The sequence below is a fragment of the Rhopilema esculentum genome, chromosome 15, assembly GCF_057945365.1.
Source record: "Rhopilema esculentum isolate cy_ngs chromosome 15, ASM5794536v1, whole genome shotgun sequence".
NCBI lineage: Eukaryota > Metazoa > Cnidaria > Scyphozoa > Rhizostomeae > Rhizostomatidae > Rhopilema > Rhopilema esculentum.
In genome coordinates this window covers 2,704,355-2,731,316 of record NC_142829.1, presented here as the reverse complement: position 1 = coordinate 2,731,316, position 26,962 = coordinate 2,704,355, and the positions used below count along the sequence as shown (strand labels likewise).

At 35.6% G+C, this 26,962-nt stretch overlaps 1 protein-coding gene across 1 annotated transcript; it reads right to left on the bottom strand.

Annotated features, from left to right (window-relative positions):
• Positions 1-24,043: 24,043 nt before the first annotated feature.
• On the bottom strand, positions 24,044-26,711 carry LOC148958432 (uncharacterized). Its single transcript, XM_089112763.1, has 2 exons — positions 25,690-26,711; positions 24,044-25,451 (listed from the first exon to the last, which is right to left on the bottom strand). The coding sequence occupies exons 1-2, from the start codon at positions 26,001-26,003 to the stop codon at positions 24,917-24,919; spliced, it is 849 nt and encodes a 282-aa protein (XP_088968889.1). The 5' UTR covers positions 26,004-26,711; the 3' UTR covers positions 24,044-24,916.
• Between the last annotated feature and the right edge of the window lie 251 nt (positions 26,712-26,962).

The following is a 26,962-nucleotide window of genomic DNA, read 5'->3' as shown; positions in this document are numbered from 1 at the left end:
ATTGCAATGTATTTCTCTATATTGGCTTTCATTTTTGCTTTGATTATCATAACCACCATTTGTTCGTATAATAAATTTTTGAACATTAGTAGTTTATTCATAATTTTTAACAAAATGAAAGTAAAATAAAGCACAGTTAGATGTACCTGTTATTACTAAATGACCCTTTCGCAATGAGTGTCCGCACTCAAGGCAACTTTTATAATCCCGAATTGAATTTGTTTAATGCCATCAAAGGAAACTTGGGAGAGATGTCGATGAAGCAATATGTTCAGCGTTTCAGTAAAATTTTCTGCGGTCTGATCACCTCTACTTTTTGGTCCTGACTAAGGAACAGACTTTGAATTAATGATCTGTAATTCTAGATAAAATAAATTTGCTTTTATAAATAAGGAATATATTTTCCAACGTTTTAGATTATACCCAACCAAAACACTGGCTATTCTCAAATCAAACAATAAAAAGGTTTTTTCAAATGTATACTTTATTTCATTTTTGCGTAGTTTGATAGAAGAGAGAGCTCTTCACTGAATGCTTCCTGATGTTTTATTAAAACTTAATCAGTTGAAGGGCTTTTTATTGTCAACTAGATTTCTTCATGTGATTTTCCATGTTTAGATGCCCAAACCAAAGCGTCTCTCTTTTTCTCACGTGGCATCATTAGATATATATAATCAGCTTACTTTCGGTTATTATCCGAAGTTTATACTCTGAAGAGTGTCAGACAAAAAGTGGTATTGTAAGCTATATTTCCAGTTTTTTATGTGTTCAAATTTTTGCGGAACTAAAAACTGGCTCTCAGTATATTCACAGTTTTTCGAAAATTTGCAACATAAAGAAAGCCATCAAAACTTGAACGTGATGCTGCGCAGAAAAAGTAGCTAGGTGGATCGTGATTTTCTAGTATTTATCTGATCTCGTGTTTCAACACACAGATTGTTTTAGGGATTTAAAGTTTTATTTTAAAGGCAACAAAGCCAAAGAGAAGATAATACTTTGTTGTATTTTTCATAGCCTTAATGAAGATCAACTAATTTCCGTTTGTAAGGAGAAAATAACAAGAAAGGAGAACCAACATAAGTAAGTAAAGAAGTAGATTTATATTAACAACTTAGTGTACAGATTAAACAATACTCATGCCAAATATACAATTGTTCGTTCCAAATCTTGTCGAGTTTCGATCTTCTTATTATCCGAATCAACGCGACAAAGGCTCAGATTTTCATGAAGGAGCATTCAAATTACTGATACTAGATGAGTATGAGATTCAATGCAAATGTCCTGTCGAGCAAAGAAATCAAACCACCTATTAGTGGCCAAGTACATCTTTATGCTTTGCTTAAACTGCAAACAGTGCAGAACATGCCTGTGTTATTGATGCATCTACTTGCCAGTGCTTTTACAAATGTTCTAATCTCTTTACTGAAGCTTATCAAAATTATGGCGTTGAAGAAGGAGTTGCATAATGGCAGCATGCCAATATATTTCATGATGTATGGAGATAATGAACCTTCTTTCGACAGAACGGCCACAAAATCTACCACATTAACTGGGATGTAGAAAACAGAGTAGGAGGCAAGAATGCAAAACACTGCTTTGCCAAATTCTTTTTCTGGTCTCTGTCTTCTTATTGGTTTGCTATGCTCGAAAGAAGCAATTTTTCGGAAATCCTGACTTGTTACAATGCTTACAGCGTGGCCTGAGCTGTTTGTTGCTGGAGCTATATCCAACTGCTGGAGAGTATCTTTGCAATCTTGTCCTATTCTGGTATTGTTGACAAGAATAACATTCGATTCAGCAGCCTGCTTTTGATCAACTTCATTTTCAATATTGCCTCTACTATCTTCCAATGAAGTTGAGATATTTGCTTCAGCTTGGTTCTTTCTCGACACTGAATCTGTTCTATCTTTAAAAGACCCTTTTCGTACAGAAAAATATGCCAAAATATAGACGATAAAGACAAATGGAAATCCAGCTATGTAAAATGATAGGCTTGCTAATGGAAAAAGAATATATAGCACCGTAAAGCAAGCTGACAAAACAGCAGTACAGACCAATGCAATGTTACATTTTAGCCTAGTCATGAAAATCGTATACCTGTTCATTAACTTCATATGGATGCATCGGTCTATAGCAACAACAATTGTTAGAAAAGCAGAAAATGTCACAAATATGTATGTGGGCAAATGTATGTTTGATAAAATCTCAGGGTTTGTGATTAATAACGTTGAAATTCGCCAAACCAGTCCTGTCAAACCAACAAGAAAATCTGAAACACTCAGCCAAAAGATTAACCAGTAAGAGACTATTCTCAGTTTCCCAAGCTTTTTTAACGAATATATCAGCAACGTGTTGAGTAGAATATTAGAAATGTCAATTGCAATTGCAAGGACAAGGTATAGCCGTTGTTCCGTCTTGTAATTTTCCATCAAGCTTTTCAAGAAAGAGTAAGGTACTTCCAAAGACGTCTTCAATGATCCTTTTCTCTTTGCAAATAACAGCTAAAGTGCATGCAACAGCTAATCTCAAACCAATTCAGTGAAAGCACACATGCGAAAGCTTAAGGGAGCTTCAACCTGTTTTAACTGATCAAAATGATTTCTTTCTATTGAAGAATGTGTTTATTTTTCAAACTAAAAATGCCCACTCTTCTGTAGTTTTGTTAAGAAATCAGTCAAACAAATCTCTGTCGGTAGAAAGCGACGCTGATGTTTTGTCTTAGATCATATTCGAATCAATTACATTTTGATTACTTTTAAAATTACATCACAAAATTGTGGATAGCACTATAAATATTTGTATAAATCTCGTAAAATTAAAGCATTTTAGCCATTTTTCGAAGCTCTCTTTATCAAAACAGAGTAAATTATTTTCAACACGTTTTAATAAAATTTTCAAGCGCTTTTCACAATTAAGGAACTCTCCATTATTTTGTAAACTTCGTCAGAAGCAACATGTTGAAACTTTGTTTGGAATCGCGTATTAACTGTGCCGCACTAACGACAATGTACACTTTCCATTTAGAGGGGTCCTAATCTTTCTTGAATGGTTATATCGTGATAGAGTTATTAAAAGATAATCAATTTCGGACGAATCCAATTTAGGACATACATTTACAATAAGAAATTTCGTCAGATGAACCTTCGCCGGAAAAACATTCGTCGGAAAAACAAGTCGGACAACTTTTCAGACTTTTGTCGTTGGAAAATTTTGTCGTGGATATTTGCCACAGAGATAGCAACATATTAGAAAAATTTTAAGAGGCAAAATCATACAGGTTGCTTTGTATTCAATCCCATCTCATAGGTACCGGCTTTGGAAAGACTTGGGGGCTTGGGTACCCGTTCGGAATTTGGTTCAGCTTTTTAGGCAGCTTTTCATACAGAACCGCATGTCAGGAGCACCAACTTAAAGCGATATATTTCCTCAGTTTATGCGAGGGTGGGGTCAAAAGAGATGTTTTTAGCATTCAAAGAGTGTAATTAGGAGTATAAGTGTAAATGTATAATGTAAGATTTGAAAAGCATATGGCCGTTCCAACAGGAAAAGTTGGCTAGAAATGGTGCTTCCTGTAAAGTTCAAATTCGGGTTGAAAAGTGCAAATACCTTAAACAAATAAAAGAAATAGTACAGTTGAGTATGAATGGTAGAGGTGGAATCCTTTGAAAGCGGTGAGAGAACACAGTTAGAACAGTAGCGTAGCCAGGGTGGTAAGATTCGGGGCGGGGGGAGGCGGAGTGGATTGGGCAAAGGTGAGTTGAGCAGGGAGAATTGGGGCTTTTATAGACGTAGGATATCGCCCTTTCTCATCCAAACCAAAAAGATTTTTGGCCATTAGGGGTGGTGTCCGCCTCCTCACTACGCCGTTGAAACTATCTTTATTAAACGATGGTGACAACGACAGGGCATATTTTAACATATGTACTGGTGGGGCATTTACCCTACCACTGAGGCCCTCTTCTTACCCTACCACTGAGGAAAAATTTCCCCACCAGTCATTGGGCCAATTTGAAAGATTTTATGACTTTTTATCAAGAACCCAGAAAATCACTTGATACACGAAGCAAAAACCATTGCTTCACTTGAGCACTGTCTGTGGTCTCTCTTTTGAGAAAATGATCAGCGACACATCGCAGCGCAGAGTAGCATATGACGTAGAACACCATTTGAACAAGGTTGATGATGCTCTAGTAGACTTTGGAAAAGGGTTCGAGCTAGTGATAGCCTTTTAAAGACACTCCTAGCTTCGTTCCTAGCAGCTACTCCTCACAGCCTGGCCACTGAGCATGTTGTCTTTCACTACAATCGCAACCAAGCCACGATAAATAGCATCCTACAGATCCCTTTGAATGGGAAAGGCACCACATCCTTTGACTAAAGGAAAGCTGTAGTGACATTTTTGAAACGAAAAGAGTGCAGAAACTCGCAGGCAGACGTTGAACTATTCACAATTGTGACTACATGAAAAAGTTTCTTAGGACATCTTATCACTGAAAGACAGAGGCAATATGATATGTTTAACTTTAGTTAACTAGAACTGTATTTATGCTTCAAAACCCTTTGGTCTTTTATGTGGTAACATAAGCGATGGGAACTTAGCCATACTTCACAAGTCATTCATTACATTATCAATTTATTGAAAGGAACATTTATTTCAAAATCTATCACAGCATCAACCTGCAAATGTTTGGGTTCTCATTGCAAACACTTTTTTGTTTAGAGTTTGATGCTTATTCCAGAGTGGCAGACAATATTTTACTAATTTTGATTCTGCTATGGAAAATGTGGGCCTTTTCATGTTTTGCCCCACTACTTAAAACATCTTAAAATATGCCTTGGAAAACAAAGTTAGTTCAAGAACCGATAATGATGATGATCATGATGATGCCTACGATAAAGACAATTATGAAGATGATGTGAACCAGGAAAATGAGGTAATTTACATTTAATGGATCAAAAAAATTACAGATGTTTGATTCTTGACCTCAAGTAATAGTTTTTCTATGCGAATTCTCACAAATTTCATCTTCAGATGGGGAAGAAGTAAAATATTTACATTAACTATAAAAAATTTCATCGTGACAAAATTTCGTTTCCTCTTGAATTTAGTCGAAGAAAATTTCGTCAAAATATTTGTCCAAAATTTTTTTACGACAAAAATATTTGTAGTCAATGTAAATACTTTACTTCTACGCCCTTTCAAGTCACTTTGACATCACTTTCAGAGGGTAATGGGCGTGGCCAATTATACCACACCAATTTTTCCTCGTTTCAGTGCATTGTTCCAGGTTGATTTTCCTTTATAAATATGTTCTTTTAAAACCTAGCGGTTTCTAATCCATTTCTTGAAGCAATATGTAGACTACGCTTTGAAAAAGTTTGGAGGAGAGGGAATTACCACCAGACACGTAAATAATAGGGGGGCGTGGGGGGCGTGACGCCCCCCCAAAGTTTGGAAAATCCAGTTACAGTTGGAAAACATAACGGTTGACTTGGAATTTTTTCTTAGGACCAAACTTGTGAATTTTATATTTTAAGAAGTTTTTTATTTTAAATGTAAAAATTCTAAACATTAAAATTCATAGGCTGAAGCTGACCCGTCTCCACTGGATCCAAATTGCACAATTGCCCTGTTTGCTTTCTTTCTGACGGGAGTTGAATCAAATTACGAACAGGCAAGGTGAATTTCCGGATAAGAAACTTGAAACTTTACAGTTTGGAATAATAATTCTCGTATTGATCAGAAAGTATTAGAGTGGGAGTTTTTTAAGAAACTACGAGTAGTTAATTCAATAAAAGATTAATAATCTTTCAGTACTAAAAATTCTCAACGCTTCTTATAAGAACGAGTTTATGCTAAACTCCCCCTGTTATTTGTTAACGCCCTTAACTCCTTATCATAAATTCCTATGACAAAACTGCTGTGAAGCAAGAACACATTGCAAAATTGCAGTAGAAGTATTTGATCAAAGAAGAGTGTTTCATCTTTCGGATCAGGCATATGTACAAGTTTGTTCTCAAATCATCATTTCAATTGTAATGAATGAAAAGGCATTTGGCCCTCTGAAAATTGTTAGTAGTTTTCTTCGATCAAGAACAAAAATTAAAGGCTCAAGTTCTTGGTGCTTCTATATCGTGAAAAAATGCATTTTAGATGAGATTGATCTGCGCCAATTGATTAATTGATCTAAAAGAATACTTCTAATCATTAAGTATATCTAATACTGGTTTTGCTTAAATGTTGCTTTACTTCTTACTGTAAGTTAAAATGTCTGTTTCATGTTGATCAAAATTTAGAGATTTAGGCTTTTATGCTTTAGGCTAATTATTGAGTAAAGTTTTGGTAATTATAAAGAAAATAGAACTATGGTGTTCGGGCTATTTACAAATATCAATTTAGTAGGTACAGTAGATTTACTGGTCAAATGAAAAATTTCTTACTTAGATTGGAATTTTCATCCTTCCACGCCCCCCCAAAATTAGCAACTTGTTTTCGTCCCTGATTACCACCCTCTATATTTCCCCATTGACACAACCATTGATTACTTTATCACATCAGGATAATTATATGTCAATTCTTCTCATATATTAGGGAATTAGAGAAATTATCAAATGTGCCCCCGACACCTAATGGGCCGCTTATGGCTCAATTTGATCGCAAGCATAGAAACTGAATGCTGCTTCCAAGTTGCTGCATTCTTTTATTTGCTATCACTAGTAGAGAAACTGTAAGCTTCTTAAAAGCCAACATTTTGAGTCATACTTAAGCTTTTCGTGCAGCAATGGAACAACAATAATCCGACACATGTCGCCATTTTTGTGCACAATCTGGGTTTCCCAGTAAATGCATGCTGCCCTATAGCAGAATCAAATATTTTAGTGCAAAACCGACACCAGAATTTTTCATGAATCACACAAAAAATTGTCATGCCTCAACAGCCATGTGCTTGCGTTTCTGACTGGCCTATTTCGATCCACAACTGGGAAAATCTATTTCCAACAATGGCCGCCAAAGTAGTTGGAACACCGAGATTGCAGTCGTGATAAATGCATATTTTACAGTTAATTTTATATTTTAAGCAGATGGATTCCCCGCACCTCCTCTGAGCACCCACCAATCTTGGTGCCCCCTATACACTATTACCTATTCCAGCATCCCAAACTTTTTACAAAGTATCCAATTTATTTATAATCCAAGAAATTTTGAAAAGCAGTCAAATTGTAAATCACCTCCCCCTCCCCTCGCAAGTTGTAAAGAAGCTTGGACTGCAAAAATGCATTGCAACGTCTTATCTAATATGTCAGTTCCTCTAATACACTGGGCAGCAGAGAACAGAAGTTTTTGGCGGTACCGAACTTCAAAATTTCATTGAAAAAGCAAACATTTCACAAAATACTAAAAGCTTTTTCGTCTGACACTTCTCGTCAGAATGAAACGTCAGAATAAGGATCCGGAAGAACACGATAGAAAATATAAACCCATTTACTTTGTTACTTTGCTATCGTAAACTGCTCGCTTGCTGTGTTATTTAAAAAAGTATTTACGATGGTGTTATTTTGATGTATGAGCAGGGGTGGATTGAATCTTGTGGGTGCCTTAAGAACCGTCCGATCTTGGCACCCCCCCCCCCCCCCCCCTGGACAATGACCCACTCCAGCTGACCAGCTACACATTCTAGGTCGCATAAGAAAAAAAGCATATTAATATGCAAAGACAATATGGGGTGGGTGGGTGAGCTGCAGGGGCTGCATCACCCCAAGCTTTTACTGCTAAGTATCCATTTTATTGATCATCCATGAACATGAACTTTTTCCATATCAACCTAATTATAAATCACCCCGCCCCCTCAATTTATCCTTGATTCAATTAATGGGCAGCAGATCTGTGATTGAGAGTAGATCTTCATTATCAATGCAAAAACCACTCGCGTTGCTATTTTAGATGCATTATTTCTTGCAAAAATTTGGATGAAGCCAATCCTTTTCCAAGAATGTATAATAATGACTTTTAATAAAGCGAACATTTTGAGTCATGCCTAAACTTTTCGTCAGACACTCTTCAGAGTATAAAACGTCAGAACATAGGTCAAAACACCAAGCTAGGAAATATATATACCCAATAGTGGAATAGGGCAATCAGAAACGCGTGCACATAACTGTTGAGGTCGCTTTTTCATCGCCTTAATAACCATCTGCTAATGTGCCTTTTAAGGACCAAATAATAAGAAAGGTGCAACAGTTTAAGATGAGCTCAACAAAGAGCAAGAAAATAAATAGATTTATATCAATAACTTAGTGTAGAGATTTAAAACTAATTATTTCGAATTCACTACTGTTCATTCCAAAATCTTGTCGAATTCCAATCTCCTTATTAAGTTATAATTCCAATTTTTATGAAAAAGCATTTAAAGTACCAATACCATATGTAGACGAGATTCCATACAAAATTTGTGACGAGCGAAGCAACCCAACTACACATTAGTGGCCAAATACATATTTATGCTTTGCTTAAACAGCAAACAGTGCAGAACATGCCTGTGTTATTGATGCATCTACTTGCCAGTGCTTTCACAAATGTTCTAATCTCTTTACAGAAGCTCATCAAAATTATGGCGTTGAAGAAGGAGTTACAGAATGGCAGCAAGGTAATATATTGCATGATGGATGGAGATAATGAACTTCCTTTCGACAGACCGTCAACAAACTTTGCCAAATTAATTGGGAAGTAGCAAATAGAGAAGGAGGCAAGAATACAAAACATTGCTTTGCCAAATTCTTTTTCTGGCCTCTGTCTTGTAATTGGTTTGCTATGCTCGAAAGAGGCAATTTTTCGGAAATCCTGACTTTTTACAATGCTTACAGCGTGGCCTGAGCTGTCTGTTGCTGGAGCTATATCCAACTGCTGGAGAGTATCTTTGCAATCTTGTCCTATTCTGGTATTGTTGACAAGAATAACATTTGATTCACCAGCCTGCTTTTCATCACCTTCATTTTCAATATTGCCACTACTATCTTTAATGCAAGTCGACATCCTTGTCGCAACTTCAGCTCGTCTTTCTCTCGATACTGAAACTGTTCTATCTTTAAAAGCTCCTTTTCGTACTGAAAAATATGCTAAAATATAGGCGATAAAGATAACTGGAACTCCAGCTATGTAAAAGGATATGCTTGCCACCAGTGGAATATTGTAATAAAGTACTAAAAAGCAAACTGACAAAACGGCAGTACAAACCAATGCAACGTTACTCTTTCGCCTAGTCATGAAAATCGTATACTTGTTCAGTAACTTCATATGGATGCATCGGTCTATGGCAACAAACATTGTGAGAGAAACAGAGAATTGCATAAAAACATATTGGGTTAAACATACGGCTGATAAAATCTCAGGGGCGGTGATAACTAACGTTGCAATGCGACAAACCAGGCCTGTCATACCAAGAAGAAAATCTGAAACACTCAGCCAAAAGATTAACCAGTAAGAGACTATTCTCAGTTTCCCAAGCTTTTTTAACGAATATGCCAGCAATGTGTTGAGCAGCATATTAGAAATATGAGTTGTAATTGCAAGTGTATGGAATAGTAGCTGCGGCTTGAAAGTTGCCATCAAGCCTTTCAAAGTAGAGTGAAATGCTTCCAAATGCGTCTTCAAAGATCCTTTTCTCTTTGCAAATAACAGCTTAAGTGCATGCCGCAGCTTAGGTCAAAACGTATTAGGTGAAAGCGTACAGGCGATGGCTTTCATCTGTTTTAACTGGTCTGAACGATTTCTCTCTATTGAAGAATGTGATTATTTTTCAATCCAAGAATACCCACTTTTCTGTATTTTGCTTGAAAAATCATTCAAACAGATCTTTCACAGAAGAAAGCGAAATTGATGATTTGCTTTGAAATATATTCACATCAATTACTGGTGATCACCTTTTAGACTTTTTTGAGCAAATTTCCACAAACTTAAGGATAGCAATTAAAATATTTGCTTTCGACTTGTAAAAGCGAAGCATTTTAGCTATTTGTTTGAAGTTCCCTTTATTAACACAAAGTATATGCAGGTTTTTTTACAATTAATTAACTCTCCTTTTTTTTGCAAATTTCACGAAAGTGACATTTTAAAACTTTGCTTGGAATCGCGTTCTTACTGTACCGCATTAACGACAATGAACAGTTGGCATTTAGTGGGGCCCCAATCTTATTTCAATATTTGGATCGTAAAAGATTTGTAAAAAAGATAATACAAATTCAATCTTGGACATATTCATTTTACTTCTGACCAATCTGAAGCCATTATTACATTACTTGATTACTTAAGCATATCCATATGCCAATTCCTCTGGGCTACAGAGAAAAATGAGTGAACAATTTACTGGCGGTGCAGAACTTGAAAATTTCTTTGAAAAAAGCAAACATTTCACAAAATACTAAGAGCTTTTTCGTCTTACACTCCTCAGATTATAATACGTCAGAATAAGGATCCGGAAGAACACGATAGAAAATATAAACCCACTTACTTTTTTACTTTGCAAACACAAACTAATCGAGAGTAGATCTTCATTATTAATGCAAAAACCACTCGCTTTGCTAGTTTAGATGCATTATTTCTTGCAAAAATTTGGATAAAGCCTATCTTCTTTCGAGAATGTATAATAATGACTTTTAAAAAAGCGAAAATTTTGAGTCATAAGCTTTTCTTCGGACACTCTTCAGAGTAAAAAAAGTCAGAACATCAACCAAGTTGTGGATCGAAATAGGCCAATCCGAAACGCAAGCACGTGACTGTTGAGGTTACCCAATCAGGAGACCTAGGGTTAAAACGATCTCCTTCTGTCTACACAATAGCGGTTTTTTCGTGCTTATGTCAATAGATTCCAAAACTGCTAGGTGGAAGGAAGATTGGACTCTCCCAGTAATCCGAAACATCTCGCCATTATTGTTTTTTTGCACAATCTGGGTTTTCCAGCAAATGCTGCCCGATAGCACAATCGAATGTTTTAGTTGTATTTTTAGCAGAGCCGTTGCTAAACACTTTCACTTACCGGAGTGCCAGTCACCAATTTTCCGACAAAATAGGGCGTGGACTAAAATAAATAAATTTTTGGGTTTGGCATTTTGACCAATTTTGACGCAGTTGTTTTTATTTATCAAAGAGTATGTTCTCGTCAGTCAATCATCTCTTCGATTTTCGCGTTGTTATTTTCTTTACCTGAGTAACTGAGGTTACTCTCTTTGATTTTACTCTAGAAGTCAATTTTCGAACAATGAGATGCCCTCACTTATTCAAACAGATTAGCACGTATATATATATATAGAATATTAGTTTGTAAGAGCAGATCTTACAGGCAGGGCCGCCGAAAGGTTTCGGAGACCTTTAGGCAAAACCGAAAGACGAGGCCCCCTGCGAGCGGAGCAAGCAGAATTTTTTGCAACCACACCCTTTAGATTATCTTCAAATCCATTTCAGAATATTTCTTGCAGTCATTTCTTGCAATCGAATAGAATCTTTTACTACTTATAGGCATACTTTTGCAACGTTTTATAACTTTCAATCTGAAAAAATGGAATTCATTACTTTATGAGGCCCCCTAGACCTCAGGGCCTTGAGGCACTTTGCCCCCCTTGTCTCCCCTCTCGGCCACTCTGCTCACAGGGGCTTTCAGTACCTCCAGGATCACCAAACACAAAACTTTAGTTGGATATTTGGTGGCCCTGGATATACCGGCAGTTGTCTGCTAGGTTCTAGACTCCGAGATTAGATTTCTAGACATGCTGTTATATTCTATCCCCTAATCTTTGGGTTTTGCATCACACGTAGCCAGAATCACACTGGCACGCAAACTTATAGATAACTGATGACTTTTGGGTGGTAGGACCGCGATCCTTTTGAATGGATAGAAGGGCCTTTTAAGTATTGTAAACAATACGCGGATTGACACCAAAGCAAGATTTTGCAATGGCCTGTTTGATCTGACTTACAAATCGCAAGGAAATATTACCGATCAATGGTAGTTTTAGATAAACCGGGCCCTTTTGAGAATAAAATTTTACATCAGCCGAAATGCTTGAGTATGACTTAAAACGTTTGCTTTTTTCAAAGCCAGTTTTAGTTTTTGTACTACGCAAAGATTGTTAAAACTTGCAATTTCGTGGACAATTCCCTAATAAGATCAGATGGTAACTTAAGTGAGAACAGTTGCCGAAAATATGAATGCACAACCGGCGAGAAAAGAATGCATGCCAGCACTTGCCAATCTGATTCGCCTGTACATGACCATCCCTCTGTCCTCAGCCTCTGCAGAAAGAAAATTCAGTGCAATGAGAAGACTCAAATCTTGGATACGTTCAGCCAGTGTCGTGAACCAAGGATGCACAAAGAGAAAATTGATGGAATTGAAATCGAAAAAATTGCAGGGGAGTTTGCAAGAAAGAATGTCAAGAAACAGTTATTTTTCGGAATTCGATGATAAACTTTAAAAAAACCAATGGCGTCTCATACAAAACTGACTTTTTTGTCCATAGCAAGAACGAGTATCTTTTATGTTACTTTTATTTTGTGCCTTTATGTATAAAACAAACTGAAAGAGACAATTGTTTGATTTGCTTTTGCTTACTGTAATTATCATTTGCCTCCTGCAGTGATTATCGTATATAATGAGCAATCACATTTTACAGCCAGCACCTTTTAATTACATTGATTTTCATGAAAACAAACATTGCGAATAATGACAAGGCCTTTTAATACCCACTTGTATGGAGAATTTTAATAGGTGAAAAAATATCACTATTTTATAACACATCAACAAAGTCCCCCCCCCCCCTCCCCTCCCCCACTAGTGTTCAACAAAAATAATAAAAAATGAACAACATTTTAAAGAAAACTCAATGAATAGTAAGTAGAGAAGTTGATTTATATCAACAACTCAGTGTACAGATTAAAAAGTAGTTTTTTCAAACGTATAGGAACGGACAATCAATCATTCAAAATCTTGTCGAATTCCAATCTTCTTGTAAGCCGAAATAGCCAAACAACGGTTTGGATTGTTGTAAACGAGCATGTAAAGTACCTTGCCAAGATGCATACGAGATTCGATGCAAATTCTTTGTCAAGCAAAGTCATCAAATTACGTATTAATTGCCGAATACATTTTCATGTTTTGCTTATACTGCAAACAGTGCAGGACATGCCTGTAACAGCATTATTGATGCATCTACTTGCCAGTGCTTTTACAAATTTTCTAATCTCTCTACTGAAGCTCATCAAAATTATGGCGTTGAAGAAGGAGTTACAGAATGGCAGCAAGGTAATATATTGCATGATGGATGGAGATAAGGAACTTCCTTTCGACAGACCGTCAACAAACTTTGCCACATTAATTGGGATGTAGCAAATAGAGAAGGAGGCAAGAATGCAAAACACTGCTTTGCCAAATTCTTTTTCTGGTCTCTGTCTTCTTATTGGTTTGCTATGCTCGAAAGAAGCAAATTTTCGGAAATCCTGACTTTTTATAATGCGTACAGCGTGGCCTGAGCTGTCTGTTGCTGGAGCTATATCCAACTGCTGGAGAGTATCTTTGCAATCTTGTTCTATTCTGAAATTGTTGACAAGAATAACATTCGATTCATTAACTTGCTTTCCATCACCTTCATGTTCGATATTGCCACTACTATCTTTAATGCAAGTCGAGATCCTTGGCGCAACTTCAGCTCGTCTTTCTCTCGATACTGAAACTGTTCTATCTATAAAAGCTCCTTTTCGTACTGAAAAATATGCTAAAATATAGGCGATAAAGAAAGCTGGAACTCCAGCTATGTAAAAGGATATGCTTGCCACCAGTGGAATATTGTAATAAAGTACCAAAAAGCAAACTGACAAAACGGCAGTACAAACCAATGCAACGTTACTCTTTCGCCTAGTCATGAAAATCGTATACTTGTTCAGTAACTTCATATGGATGCATCGGTCTATGGCAACAAACATTGTGAGAGAAACAGAGAATTGCATAAAAACATATTGGGTTAAACATACGGCTGATAAAATCTCAGGGGCGGTGATAACTAACGTTGCAATGCGACAAACCAGGCCTGTCATACCAACAATGAAATCTGAAACACTCAGCCAAAAGATTAACCAGTAAGAGACTATTCTCAGTTTCCCAAGCTTTTTTAACGAATATGCCAGCAATGTGTTGAGCAGCATATTAGAAACGTCAATTGAAATTGCAAGGACAAGGAATAGCCGTTGTTCCGTCTTGTAATTTGCCATCAAGCTTTTCAAGGAAGAGTAAGGTACTTCCAAAGACGTCTTGAATGATTCTTTCCCCCTTGCAAATAACAGCTAAAGTGCATGCCGCAGCTTATATTAAAACGTGGTAATTTATAGCATACTTGCAATAGCTTCGACCTAATTTGATTGATTAAAATGAATTTTCTCTATTGAAAATTTGTTTATTTTTCCACCCAAGAATGCCTGCTTTTCTGTTTTTTTTGTTTGAGAAATTGTTCAAACAAAACTTTCATAGTAGAAGGCGAAATCGTTGTTTTATCTTGAAATTTATTCGAATGAATTACTTGTGGTCACTTTTTAAAATCTTATGAGCAAATATCCTCAAAATTAAAGATGGCCCTTTAAATATTTGCCATTTTCTTTTTATCCAAACAGATTATATTATATCAAACACTTTTTAATGAAATTTGCAGGCTCTTTTTACAATAAAGGAACTTTCTATTATTTTGCAAATTTCGTGAGAAGCGACGTGTTTAAACTTTGCTTGGGATCGCATACTTACTGTGACGCATTAACCACAATGCACACTTGGCATTTAAATCGACCCCAAACTTTTTTGGAGTGGTAAAATTGCGATAGATTTATAAGATAAAGGATCAAAATTCAATCTTGAACATGTCAATTTTACTTCTGGCCCATCTGAAAGCATTATTACATTACTTTATTACTTCAGGACAACCATATTTCTATTTGTCTAATTTTTCCAGGAAATTTATTAGGGGTGCACCCTAACCCCTAACGTGCCACTCATTTTCTGAATTTGATTGCTATCCCAGCAAATGAATGCTGCCTGCAATTTGTTGGCATCTTCTATTCACTAACAAAGGTAGAGAAAGTAAGCTTCTTCTCAGCTTGCACACATCGCTGTAGTATTACAGGGCCAGTTAGTTGTTACGATAAAAAAGCGAAATTGAAAGAAAGGCAAGGTACAAACATTACTTCTGAAGAACAACCCTATTCGGGTTGTCTAGTGGCTAAAAATGTTGATCTGACGCCAAGAGCATTCTCTTAGAGAAGGGTTCCTTGCTTCTTCAAAGAAATAAAAGAAGCATACAACTGGGCATTAATATATAATATAGTTGTTGAAATTTCGTGTTGAAAACAGTTTACTTATTTAGTCTCAATATATAATGTTAATACAGTCCACTCGTTTTTATTCTTTTTCTACAAAAAATGTTAACGATGGTGTTATGGGTATCCACACGGGGGTACTATTATATTCTGGACCCAAGGCCTCACAATTTTTCGTACGGTTCTGCGTATGATAAATAATATCAAATGACGAGTGATAATATCAATTTTTGCTATTAAAGAAAGATAATATCAATTTTTGATAGGCGTTGTATTAACATTATATCAACGTTTGCATTGAATAAATTAAAAACTAGAATAATGAGCAAAAATAGATACAATTTAATAACGACTTCGTACACAAATGAAAAATAAGTTCGACGTTTAGAGCACAACTCTTAAACGTTTAAGCTTGAAACGTCGTACTTATCTTTATTTCGTGTACAACGTCGTTATAAAATTGTATAAGTTTTTGCTCATTATTTACCGACGTGCAACATGCCTTACTACGTCAATTATCTACAAACTAGAATGATGGTCAACAGTAACCAAAGGCAGGTTTGCACTTTAAAAGGTATGGTTAATTAAAATTCCTGCTTAAAGGGACAAGATAAATATATTTTTTCATGTGCTTAAGCATTAAAAGGCCTTATTAAAAGTTCATAAATAACCACCTTTACACATATTGCGTAAAATAACCACCTTTACACAATTTGAACCGAAGAAGACTCCATTTGCAAAAATAGAACTATATGAATTTAAAATATCTTAATAAATACAATAGTTGGGTTAAATCAGAGATCATTCAGTAGCAAGGAATGCCTTTTGGTAAATCTAGGTGGTTGCTCTTCCGTTTTCCAACCAAGAAGTAATCAAGAAGAGTATTATGAATTCAAAACTATAACACTAACAACAATTGCGACAATCAGTGGATATTCACGACAATCATACCACATATACATAGCCTGTGGTCTGGAGCACAGGCTACATATACACAGCACTAATCACTGCTTCGTATTACTTTCCACCAATTTATTTGAACAGCAGATACAACAAGTAAGGCTATCTCTGACAATCAAATCTCTCTCTAACTAAACATTTTCATATATTTGTATTTCTTTGTTTTTGCCAATTGTAAAAAGAACGGGACCATTTTAAGAGTTTGATTTTGTCAAGTTAGCATAACTTCCTAGTCAGTGGCGAAAACAGACTACCGCCATTACCGCGCGAGAGGTAGTCAGATTATTAAAAAAATTATAAAAACAAGGATCATTTTCATGTTTATCCTACTACATTAAATAAACCAAAGTTAAAAATTGAAAATATTTGATATCGCTGCAAACCAAGCATTCCTTCCTAGAAACATGCCTGGAATTGCCACAGAGACAGAAATACTTTTAATCCTTTTTAATCTTGACACAGAGACAGAAATAACCATTACTTCGTACAATACATAAATATTGGTAGGAATATATTTTATAAGAATATTAAGACTCAAATATTCTAAAATTTAAAAAGACACCAGGACTAAAAGTCAGGCCCACAAAGCTCGCCAAGAATATTATTCTTTGTTTAACAAAAGTTGCTCTCAAAAATTGCAAATTTTATCTGGCTTTTTAAAGAGTCATTGCTAACAATGAGCCATTGCGCTTCGCAAGCATCCCATAATGCATTTTTAGACAGTCTGAAATCAATTTTGGTTAATCCGTAGAAGTTTACTGCCATTGTTTGGATCGTCGCCACGCTCGCAAAGGCCCATTGTTATCAATGAGTCTTTAAACTTATAATTTCCAACAGGTCTGATTTTCATAAGTAATTGTGCGACTTAAAGGCATTCGACACAGCGCTTACAGCCACTTGACCCTCATGTGTTGACCAATTGAATTACGCTCAGAGAAAAACATGTGAACAATTTCCGCCTTTCTGCCAATCGGCGAGACGCTAGGGTGGTTTCACGTGAGTAGTTTCAAATTCCTTTCAAACGCGCGTGCTCTGATCGAGTTATTTTTGGATTCGCTGTACTTATGCATGTCAAATGCCTTTAATGCGAGTTTTAGGCGACATTTCAAAACTCTGCCAAATGTATCTTTTTTTCTTATTCTATGGTGTTCCTCGGCTAAATGCGTTAAATATTTTTAGAATATCCATCCTCAGAATATTGAATAAGATTATTTGTTGCTTCTGAAGGTTGTTGTTAGGATACTTGCACCTTCACTAAAGCACGGCTCATGTCTTGAAAATGGTCTACATACGAAATTACAGTAAATAATAATCATTTTAGAAAACAGGGTGTGACCAGGAAATGGGTGTGGTATAAAGGGTGTAGTCGATCCTCTATCTCATTTCGGCGGTAGTCAGACTTTTGGCTGGATCCGCCACTGCTAGTGGAATGAGACAAGTGACGTTCAGCAAAATTATTTTGGCTCATCATGTTATCATTGGTCAAAGAAATAACAGGAAAAAATTTTTTTGAAAAATTCGAAAATGAAGTAAGATTGTAAATAGTAGAAGTTTTTTGTTTCATGAGCAGATTTCCTAAAAAATAGTAGTATTGGATTTTCTTTTTCGGTCTTATGTGCGTTCATTAAACAAATTTCAATTTTTCACGTCTGATAATCAAAAAGGAATTGAATCAAAAGAGGACACGATCACGCAAGACTTGAATCACAAAACTTGCTAATTATTTTTAAGACCCAATAATATAACACAAGATCGATATCGAATTATTTTCAAGTACTCCCTTTGAAAATATAATGTTAAAGTATTTTCTCAGTTAAAAGCTTTCAGATACTTGTTCGGGAGACGAGTCTTAGTTACTATTGTTCTCGACTATTGTTCTATCCATTTGTTTGAACCAATGAGAAAGTGCATTAAATGGGCATGCGCCTTAGGGCAGAGGCAAAATCTTTGTCTTGTGCCTGCTTGAAGCACTTAATCAAAACTATCATATTCCATATTTGCATCAAATAAACTGGAGTTTCGTTCTCAATCTTCTCTTGACTCCATTTTCTCGAAGTTTTATTCGTCTTTTTATTAGAGATTGGTTTGTCCCAATCAGTGGCACAAGTGTTTTCTACCACATGGTATTAATCGATGTGCAAGCAATAACATTGACTTTGTGTGTAGTTATGATGCAATACTTTTAAAAGTCAACCCAGCACATGTTGCCAAAGTTTGCTTTGATCTTTCAGTTAAAGATAACCAAATATGCTCAATAACATACTATTTTGAACATCTTTAAATTAAAGACAAATACAAAATGCAGGCTAATAATTCCAGAGGCACTATATCCCGTCCGACAACCATTCAGAGTTGGTAATAAGCGTGCTTACAATCGAGAAAACATGGAGGGTTAGCCGATTGGTTCCATAACAATAGGTAGATTGTATAGTCTAACCAATGGGAAAAAAAGAGCCGGGATATAGTGTCTTTAAGTAGGGTTTAAGGGTTTAAGGAAATATCAAATTATCAACATAGGTAATCGATTGAGTGAGCTGTGTTTTCAAATAGTTTCTCAACTCTGTACTAAAGCTTAGCAATATGATAGCATTAAACGAACAGTTGCAATTTAGTAGCAGTCTCAAATGTACCAATGTTGACAATGAAAATGCACCAGGCGACCAATAATTATACAAATTTATAATACACATTGGTATATAAAAGACACTGTAACCACAGAGAAGGCAAATAATGGCTTTTCCAAGCTCATTTTCTGGTCTTCTTCGTTCGTCTCTATTTCTTTCTCCAGGGCAGGTGATTTTACTCATAACTTTATTTGCTGTAGAATGATTTACAATGTCTGTTTCGTTATCTTCTGACTTTTTCGCCTCCGTGCTAGCAGTAGATTTTCTTTCAAGGTTGTCACTTTGCAAAGGTGTAACTTTACACTCATCGTCATTGCTTTGAGTATCTTGAAGTTTGGCTGCTTGATTGGAACCAATAAAATTTTCCTTCGCAGTTACATTGTTAGGATTAAACTTCTCTATACAGCAACGCGAAGACCGATAATTCTGACCATTTTCCCAATTATGTTCTGATTTTGCATCAGCTTTAAAAACTCTGTTTTTCACAATAGTATATGTCCATATGTAAAGTATCAAAGAAAGAAGAACTGCACCTAGATAGATTGAGACGAAAAATGGCGGATAGAGAAGAAACATCGCACTGAAGCTAGCAGAAAGTAGGATGTTGAAAAGCAGTATACTGTAACATTTTCTTCTTGTCATAAAAATCGAATACTTGTTCAGCATCTTCATATGAAAGCATCTATCTACCGCTATGGTTGTTGTAAGAAAACCAGACATTTGAAGGAAGAAAAACATAGCTTTATATTCTGAGTAATTTCTTTCATGTACAGTCTTTACAGGAATTCTAATGTCGTAGTATAACCCTGTCATGCCCACAGAAAAATCTGACAAACTCAGCCAGAAAATAAACCAATAAGAGGCGATTCTGAGTTTGTCGAGCTTCTTCAGTACAAATGCAAGACAGAAGTTGACAACCACATTTGAGATGTCAATCATAATTGCGAGACCGGTGTACAGCGCCATCTTTGGTTTGGAGATTGATCTGTTTTGCTTGGTTGTATCTAAAAAGCCACTCACCGGTTAACTGCAAGACATAATCTTGTTTGGTAGTTCCAGAACTTTCAGAGCAATTCTACAGAGGTAAATACTAATGCTTGTATCCAATTTTTCCTACACCCAATTCGCTTTTTCTTGACATGAGTTTAACAAGACGCTTTTTTGATATAATCAATTTGATGAAGAAGTTAGCATACTTGTGTTTAATTGAAAGCCGAAAAGAGTAGTCTCTTTTACAAGAGAAGCGAATTTTCTTATTTGTTTTTATATTAAAGATGTGGTATTTTCCTTCCTCCAAAAGCAGGTATGCAATGATTTTTGAATGTTTAATTAAAAAACTACCGAATTCTATAAGTATGATGTTTCTAATGGAACTTTTCCCCTACAAATAGAAATTGAATATATAGATATTTGCATTAAGCTTTAGCTTTAGTATTGAAAAACAACGCATATTTGCTTTGTGTTTGGCTTTGCTACCGCTGTTCAAAGCGTTTGCATAGCCCGCAATTGTCCTGATGACACTTATCGATAAAAAACGTACGGAAGAAACAGCAAATGCACCTTTTTCATATATTCTATTAATTACCAAAAACCAACTGCTCTTTGGATTTTTACATGTTCTTGCGAATACAGGCCAATTGCTTGTTCAGTTGATTTCAATAAAACATTTCAAGAAATATGATGAACCTCTAGTGAACCTCCTCCAAACAGAAAGCCACTGTGTGTCCACAAAACAGTAGTTTGCGTTCTGACTTGACTGGTTTCCCTATTTTCGAGAACTTGCAAAATGTTAAAAGCAGTTGGCTTGAACAAATTGAGACAAATTGAGGCTGCAAGCAGACTACATAATCTAACTTACAGTAATCTATCATGGTTTTAATAGCATCAAGTAGGGAATAGTGAAACTATCCCCTATAGAACCCATGGTTGCAAAAATCCAATTTCTATACGGTATGGGAGCATTATTCGTCACGGTTCGATAAATCTTGTTTAATAGCTTAGAATATCGATATAGTGCTTAATGCCATAAATCAAGAGCTGTGCACGCTGTAAACGCAACAGCTGCCTGTTAATCGCAGTTGAAATTGCGATTATATCATAATTATAGTCGTTGAAAAATTTCTCCTCTTTTTGGCTTAGTAACGGCATTTGGCGAGATTATTATTGAAACTAACTTCTTTCGCACGCTTTATCCCTTTTTAATGCCATGCTTGTTTTTTGACCTTGAAGCTTATTTCAGCAGTGCCATGACTGCCCTATTTTTTATTCAACTTGATTTCCTACTCGGGAAGAAGCATCAACAAATGAAGACCATTAATTCATTAAAATAGCTCTCTCAAAAGACACCCATCATCAAGTCAGATCTTAATGCTGCATTTTCTCATGATAGGAAGCGACAAGGAATCGACAATTGGCCGTTGGTGCATCGATACAAGTCGCTCAACCCAACCTATATAAAACTCTAGATCTTGGACTCAAGTAACAAATTCTTGGAGATTCCTAGATTTTGGTAAACTAAAAGTGCCAACATAAACTGCAAAAATCTTTCATATATTGACCACTTCGATCATCCTCAATCTAGTGTCGCTTTATGTCATATTCTTTAAAACCTTTTTTACAACATCACAGCAGATCAGGTGTCGACTAAGTTGAAATGTGAATTGCAATGTAATATCTTTATATGCAATTATGTTTTATATACATTGCTTTAAATGATCATATATGTTGTTTATTTGCACATCAACCAATGTAATATTGTTTTAAAGATATCGTATGACTTAATTAAAAAGGAGTCTTGCCACATCCAGCCATAGAAACCAGTTACTAAGTGAAAAACATTATGCCACTTACAAGACATGTTTACACTTCTCTCTAGCTATAGATATAGTTAAACATTTCTCTACTAACTGCGTCATCTTACTAAGGTTAAACTATCAAACATTTCATTTATGTGGAAGCAAATGAAAGAAAAGGTGGCAAATATTGCGATACTACAGTCGAGGAAGTAGCGACCTCAAATCCCTGGTAAAGCTCAGCAGGATGATAGCATTACATGGAGAGTTACAGTGTAACAACAATCTTACATACTGCATTGTTGATGATGATAGTTCAGTAGGCAACAAACTGTTCCACAAGTATAAAATACTTGTTGGTATGTAGAAAGCAATGAAAGAAAACACGATGCAAAAAATGGCTTTTCCAAGTTCGTTTTCTGGTCTTCTTTTTCGCCGTCACTCTTCTTTCTCCTATTGGTGTTTTTATTGACCACTTTATCGGCTAAAGAGCGAATGACATTGCATGCTTCGTTATCGTCTTCCTTTTTGGCTTCCCTGCAAAAAATCTCTTTCTCTTTATTGATGTTTTTATGCGGAGGTGCAAGATTCAATTTCTCCTTGCAAGGTATAACAAAAGCTTTAGTTGCCTCATTTTCGTTAATCCTTGCATTTTCTTTCAAAACTGTATTTGTACGATTTGATTGCGCAGAACAGGAACGTGGATCACGGTCACTCAGTTTAAGTTCTGATCGGGCATCAACTTTGAAAACTCTGTTTTTCACTGTGACATAAGTCCATATGTAAAGCACCAGAGAGAGCAGGGTTGCACCTAAGTAAATTGAAAAACATGAAATAGGAAGGACAGAATCTAAAGCTCTAGAAGAAAACGAGAGGACCATGTTGAAAAACAATACACAGTAACATGTTCGCTTTGTCATCAATATCGAATATTTGTTCAGCAACTTCATATGGAAGCACCGATCCACTGCAATGGTTGTTGTTAGAAACCCAGAGCTGCCTATAAAGAAAAACAGAATTTTGCGTGCCATGCTTTGAATTCTGAACTTCATGTCCGATACGACTGCAACGTGGTAAAAAAAGCCCTGATATACCCAGAAAAAGATCTGATATACTCAGCCAGAAGATAAACCAATAAGAGATCACTTTGAGCTTGTTGAGTTTCTTCAATGAATATGCGACGAAGAAGTTGAGTACCAAATTGGATATGTCAATAGAAATGGCAAGTCCGATGTACACCAGCATCTCGGGATCGAGGACTGCAGTGATCGTTTTCTCCTCAGTTGAATTTTGTTAAAGTTGATTAATTGAGTTAAGGGATTGCTAAGAGAGGCAGTACCTCTATACAGCTCTGAAGTCGTGCTGTCGTTTTTTGTAATTTATCTCCTGAATACTCTTGGAATAGTTACGAACATTACTCGCTGTTTTTGAATCGCAAGATGACTATTAATTAAAATGTTTATATCATGCTTCATCTAGAACCAAGTTTTAATGGTTTTTGTCAACTTTGCTTGCACCATTCAATAATGATTTGAAGATTCTTCAGGTTCGATGTTGTTTATGTAGAAATCTTTCAAAAATCCAGTTTATAGCATAAATATTTACTTTTTATCCGTAGATATGATGATTTTTTCTCAAATATTTTAAATAGGTTTTAATTTGGAAATTTTGGTAATATAGCTTCAGATTTTGAAAACACATTATTAAAAAGTTTTGCATTTTCAACAGATGTGGTTCAGTAGTCGCGGACAACACATCAATGGGTGTTGGGTTCAAGTCTCTAACATGATCAAGCTTTCACCCAGAGTGTGGGGAGTCGCTAGTTCTTTGTAATTCAATGCGTTTGAAACACGGGTTGTGCTATTTTTTATATTTCATATATTTCATATATTTCAAATAATTCATATATTTCATATATTTCATATATTCCATATATTTCATACATTTTATATATTTCATATATATCATATTTTTTATATATTTCATATATTTCATATATTTCAAATAATTCATATATTTCATATATTTCATATATTCCATATATTTCATACATTTTATATATTTTATATATATCATATTTTTCATATATTTCATATATTTCATACATTTCATACATTTCATACATTTCATATATTTCATATATTTCATACATTTTATATATTTCATATATATCATATATTTCATATATTTCATATATTTCATATTTTCATATTTTCATATATTTCATATATTCCATATATTTCATATATTTCATACATTTTATATATTTCATATATTTCATATTTTTCACATATTTCATATATATTGCATTCTAATATTAAAGAGTTTAGTCATTGCTTCTCTCTATATTAAATGCAAAAGTACTTCTTTGTTGACGTGATACTGGTACACAGATTTAGAATTAGCGTAAATTACGCAAATTAATTTTACTCCTTGCCCTCTTTGTCTTTTGGCCTTGTTCCTTGTTCCTGTGCAGTTTAAAATAAAGAGCTATTATGGGGGTCTTGGTACCGCAATTTGACTAATATAGTGGTTCAGAAATTAGGAACTTTGGGACCTAAGTTTTGAGTTAGAATTTTTATAAAAAGGCGTGTATGAAAATATGTGTAATATGGGTTTGTCGAAATTTATGGTGACTTAAACGATTCTTTTCTTACATGCTTTTTGAAATTTATTCAAGGGGAGACCGGTGGATAGGATATTTGTGGCTAATCTTTTCCATGGGCATCGTTGCCAACTCGCCACCACTCTGCAAACATAAATAACAGCTATCTACAATAGTCAACTTGCGCTTGACACCATGACATAGTGGCTGAGGTATGTTGCAATAACTCAGCAAAACTTTGTTAGGTTCTAATCCAGCTCCCAGGGACTCCTTTCTTTAAAAGCAAATGACGATAATTTTCAAAAAAATCGTTTAGCTCCAGATTTTTGGGGTGGTCCAGTCCCCCCCGTCCCCTCCCCCGGGATTCACGGCCCTGTTAAGGCCTAAACGTGATAGTTTATCTGTAAAAGCATTCTGCGATAGAAAGTACAAATCTTCAATAATTTATTTTATATCAGAAAGAATAATTACTTTTTAAAATTAACAGGCATATATTCATGATTCATAAGAGTAAGAAACATGATAATACTACGGTGCCACATTTTTATATATTTATCTTTATACATATAAATTTATATATATAAATAACCTATGCAACATTTTGCCAGCCTTTTAGTTTACAGAAACGTGCAATGCATGCCCTTATATCCTTATTGAAAAAAGTAAGAATAATTGCATTAGACGTCGAATTAAAAAGAACTGCCATGCCAGAATACTTTATCAAGTTAAGAATAACAGGCCCTTTCGTAGATCTTGCGATGTAACTGATAAAGTACACGATGCTTAAGGTCATGTGGGGAACGTAACAAATAAAGACAGAGGCGAGAACAAGCATCATTCCTTTGGCGAATTCGGAATCCGATCTTTTCCTTGAAGCAGGGTCACGCCCACTGTTTAGATTTAGACTCTCGACCCTTGCTCTAACTGAAATGTAGGCACAAATGTAGAGCAGAAACATTATAGTGATCATGACTGCATAAAGAAAGTGTAGGAAGAGCATTAGTATAGCGTAGACGGTTGCGAACCTCCATGAAAACACCTTTACGACAGCTTCCTGTAAGCCAACAATCGGGGAAAGCACAATAAGAATGGTAGCCCTCCTCCGCGTCATTATAAGTTGGTACCTGAAATATGATAATCATAAGAAGGTAAGACTATGCTTCTGACTAATACATTTGGAGATATTTCCATCATTTGCATTTCCGCTCTTTCTGAGCAGACTAAAAGATGCGATCCTTCTAGTTTAAGGAGAATACGTGGATGCAATGTGTTTTTAAGGAACTCAATGATAAGTTACATGTTTAAAATGGTAATAAACAATTCATGCCTATAAATGGCAGTAAATTTACGTTAGAAACTCACCTGTTCAGGTATTTCATCCTAATAAACCTGTCAAGTCCAATAACGACTATGTAGCACGCAGAACTTATAATGAATACACTCTGAATTGCAGATTGTATCTGAATAGCTGTTTTTGTTGCGCTGCAGAGCTGCATCACAGTGATTGCTAGGCCACAGACTCCAATGTATACATCTGACAAGCTTAGAAAAAGAAGAAAGCGATGCGAATTGAGGTGGAACTTGTTGACCTTCCGCAAAGCATAGACAAGAAATAGATTTAATATCATATTGGCTGCACTGATTATGCTTCGAGGCCACAGCAAGGTGTCCTGCATGTCTATTTTGAAACCTTTATGTTTTCCTTCTGGGTAAGCAAAGACCAAAGCTACGGTATGAACCAAAATTGACGTCCAAAATTCTCCACACTTAAAACGGTGTTACGCAGTCGACTTTTATCTTCTCCCTATCTTTCAATGTTTACTTCCCAAGCCTTTTTGGTCTTCTTGCGACATCTTTGTTTTATCAGACCGAATTTTCAGAAAAAGAGACAGCATTTAATTTGTGTGAGAAAATGTGTGATCTGATTCATTCATTTAACAGAGATCAGCAGATTTATTATCAAGCAACAAATCTTATGAGCTGGCAGCAAACCTTAATAACCATCTTGTGCATTCATTATTAATGAAAAATTACTGAAACCGCTTTAATTTGATTGCACAGAACACACCGACTGTTTGAACTTTATACCGTTAGTAATTTGACCATTGCCAATGTGAAGGTGCATCTATCTCAAGTTATGCCGAAAAAAGCATAAATAAGGCACACTAGAATTAATTTTGTGGATAATAACTAACAGTGACGCAGCAAAGAAGATTAGACGAGAAATGAACATACAATCAATAGAATTGACGTTTGTTTGATTCATATGAACATTAGGTCGCGATTATACCTCACTTCATCCATATATTTTAACATTTACGCAAGATTTGTCATTCCAACTATTTCATTCTATGCATGTTCAAAGCAATGTCTTCCCTCCCCATCCCCCCCACAATATCATAGTCTACCTTCGATTCCTAAAAGAGCGTGAAGTAAAACGATCCTCATGACCGGGCCTTTCGTTCATCATCGTAAATACATGGTATCAAGCATGCTGGAACCATCAAAAGAAGGTTCATAAAGATGTTATGCACTCTGGTTTATATTCGAAGTTTGAGTTAAGAGACCAGATGGCTAAATCAATTTGTGCTTTTAGAAAAACTGCATTCGAACTGTTCAGAATTTTTTACTTATA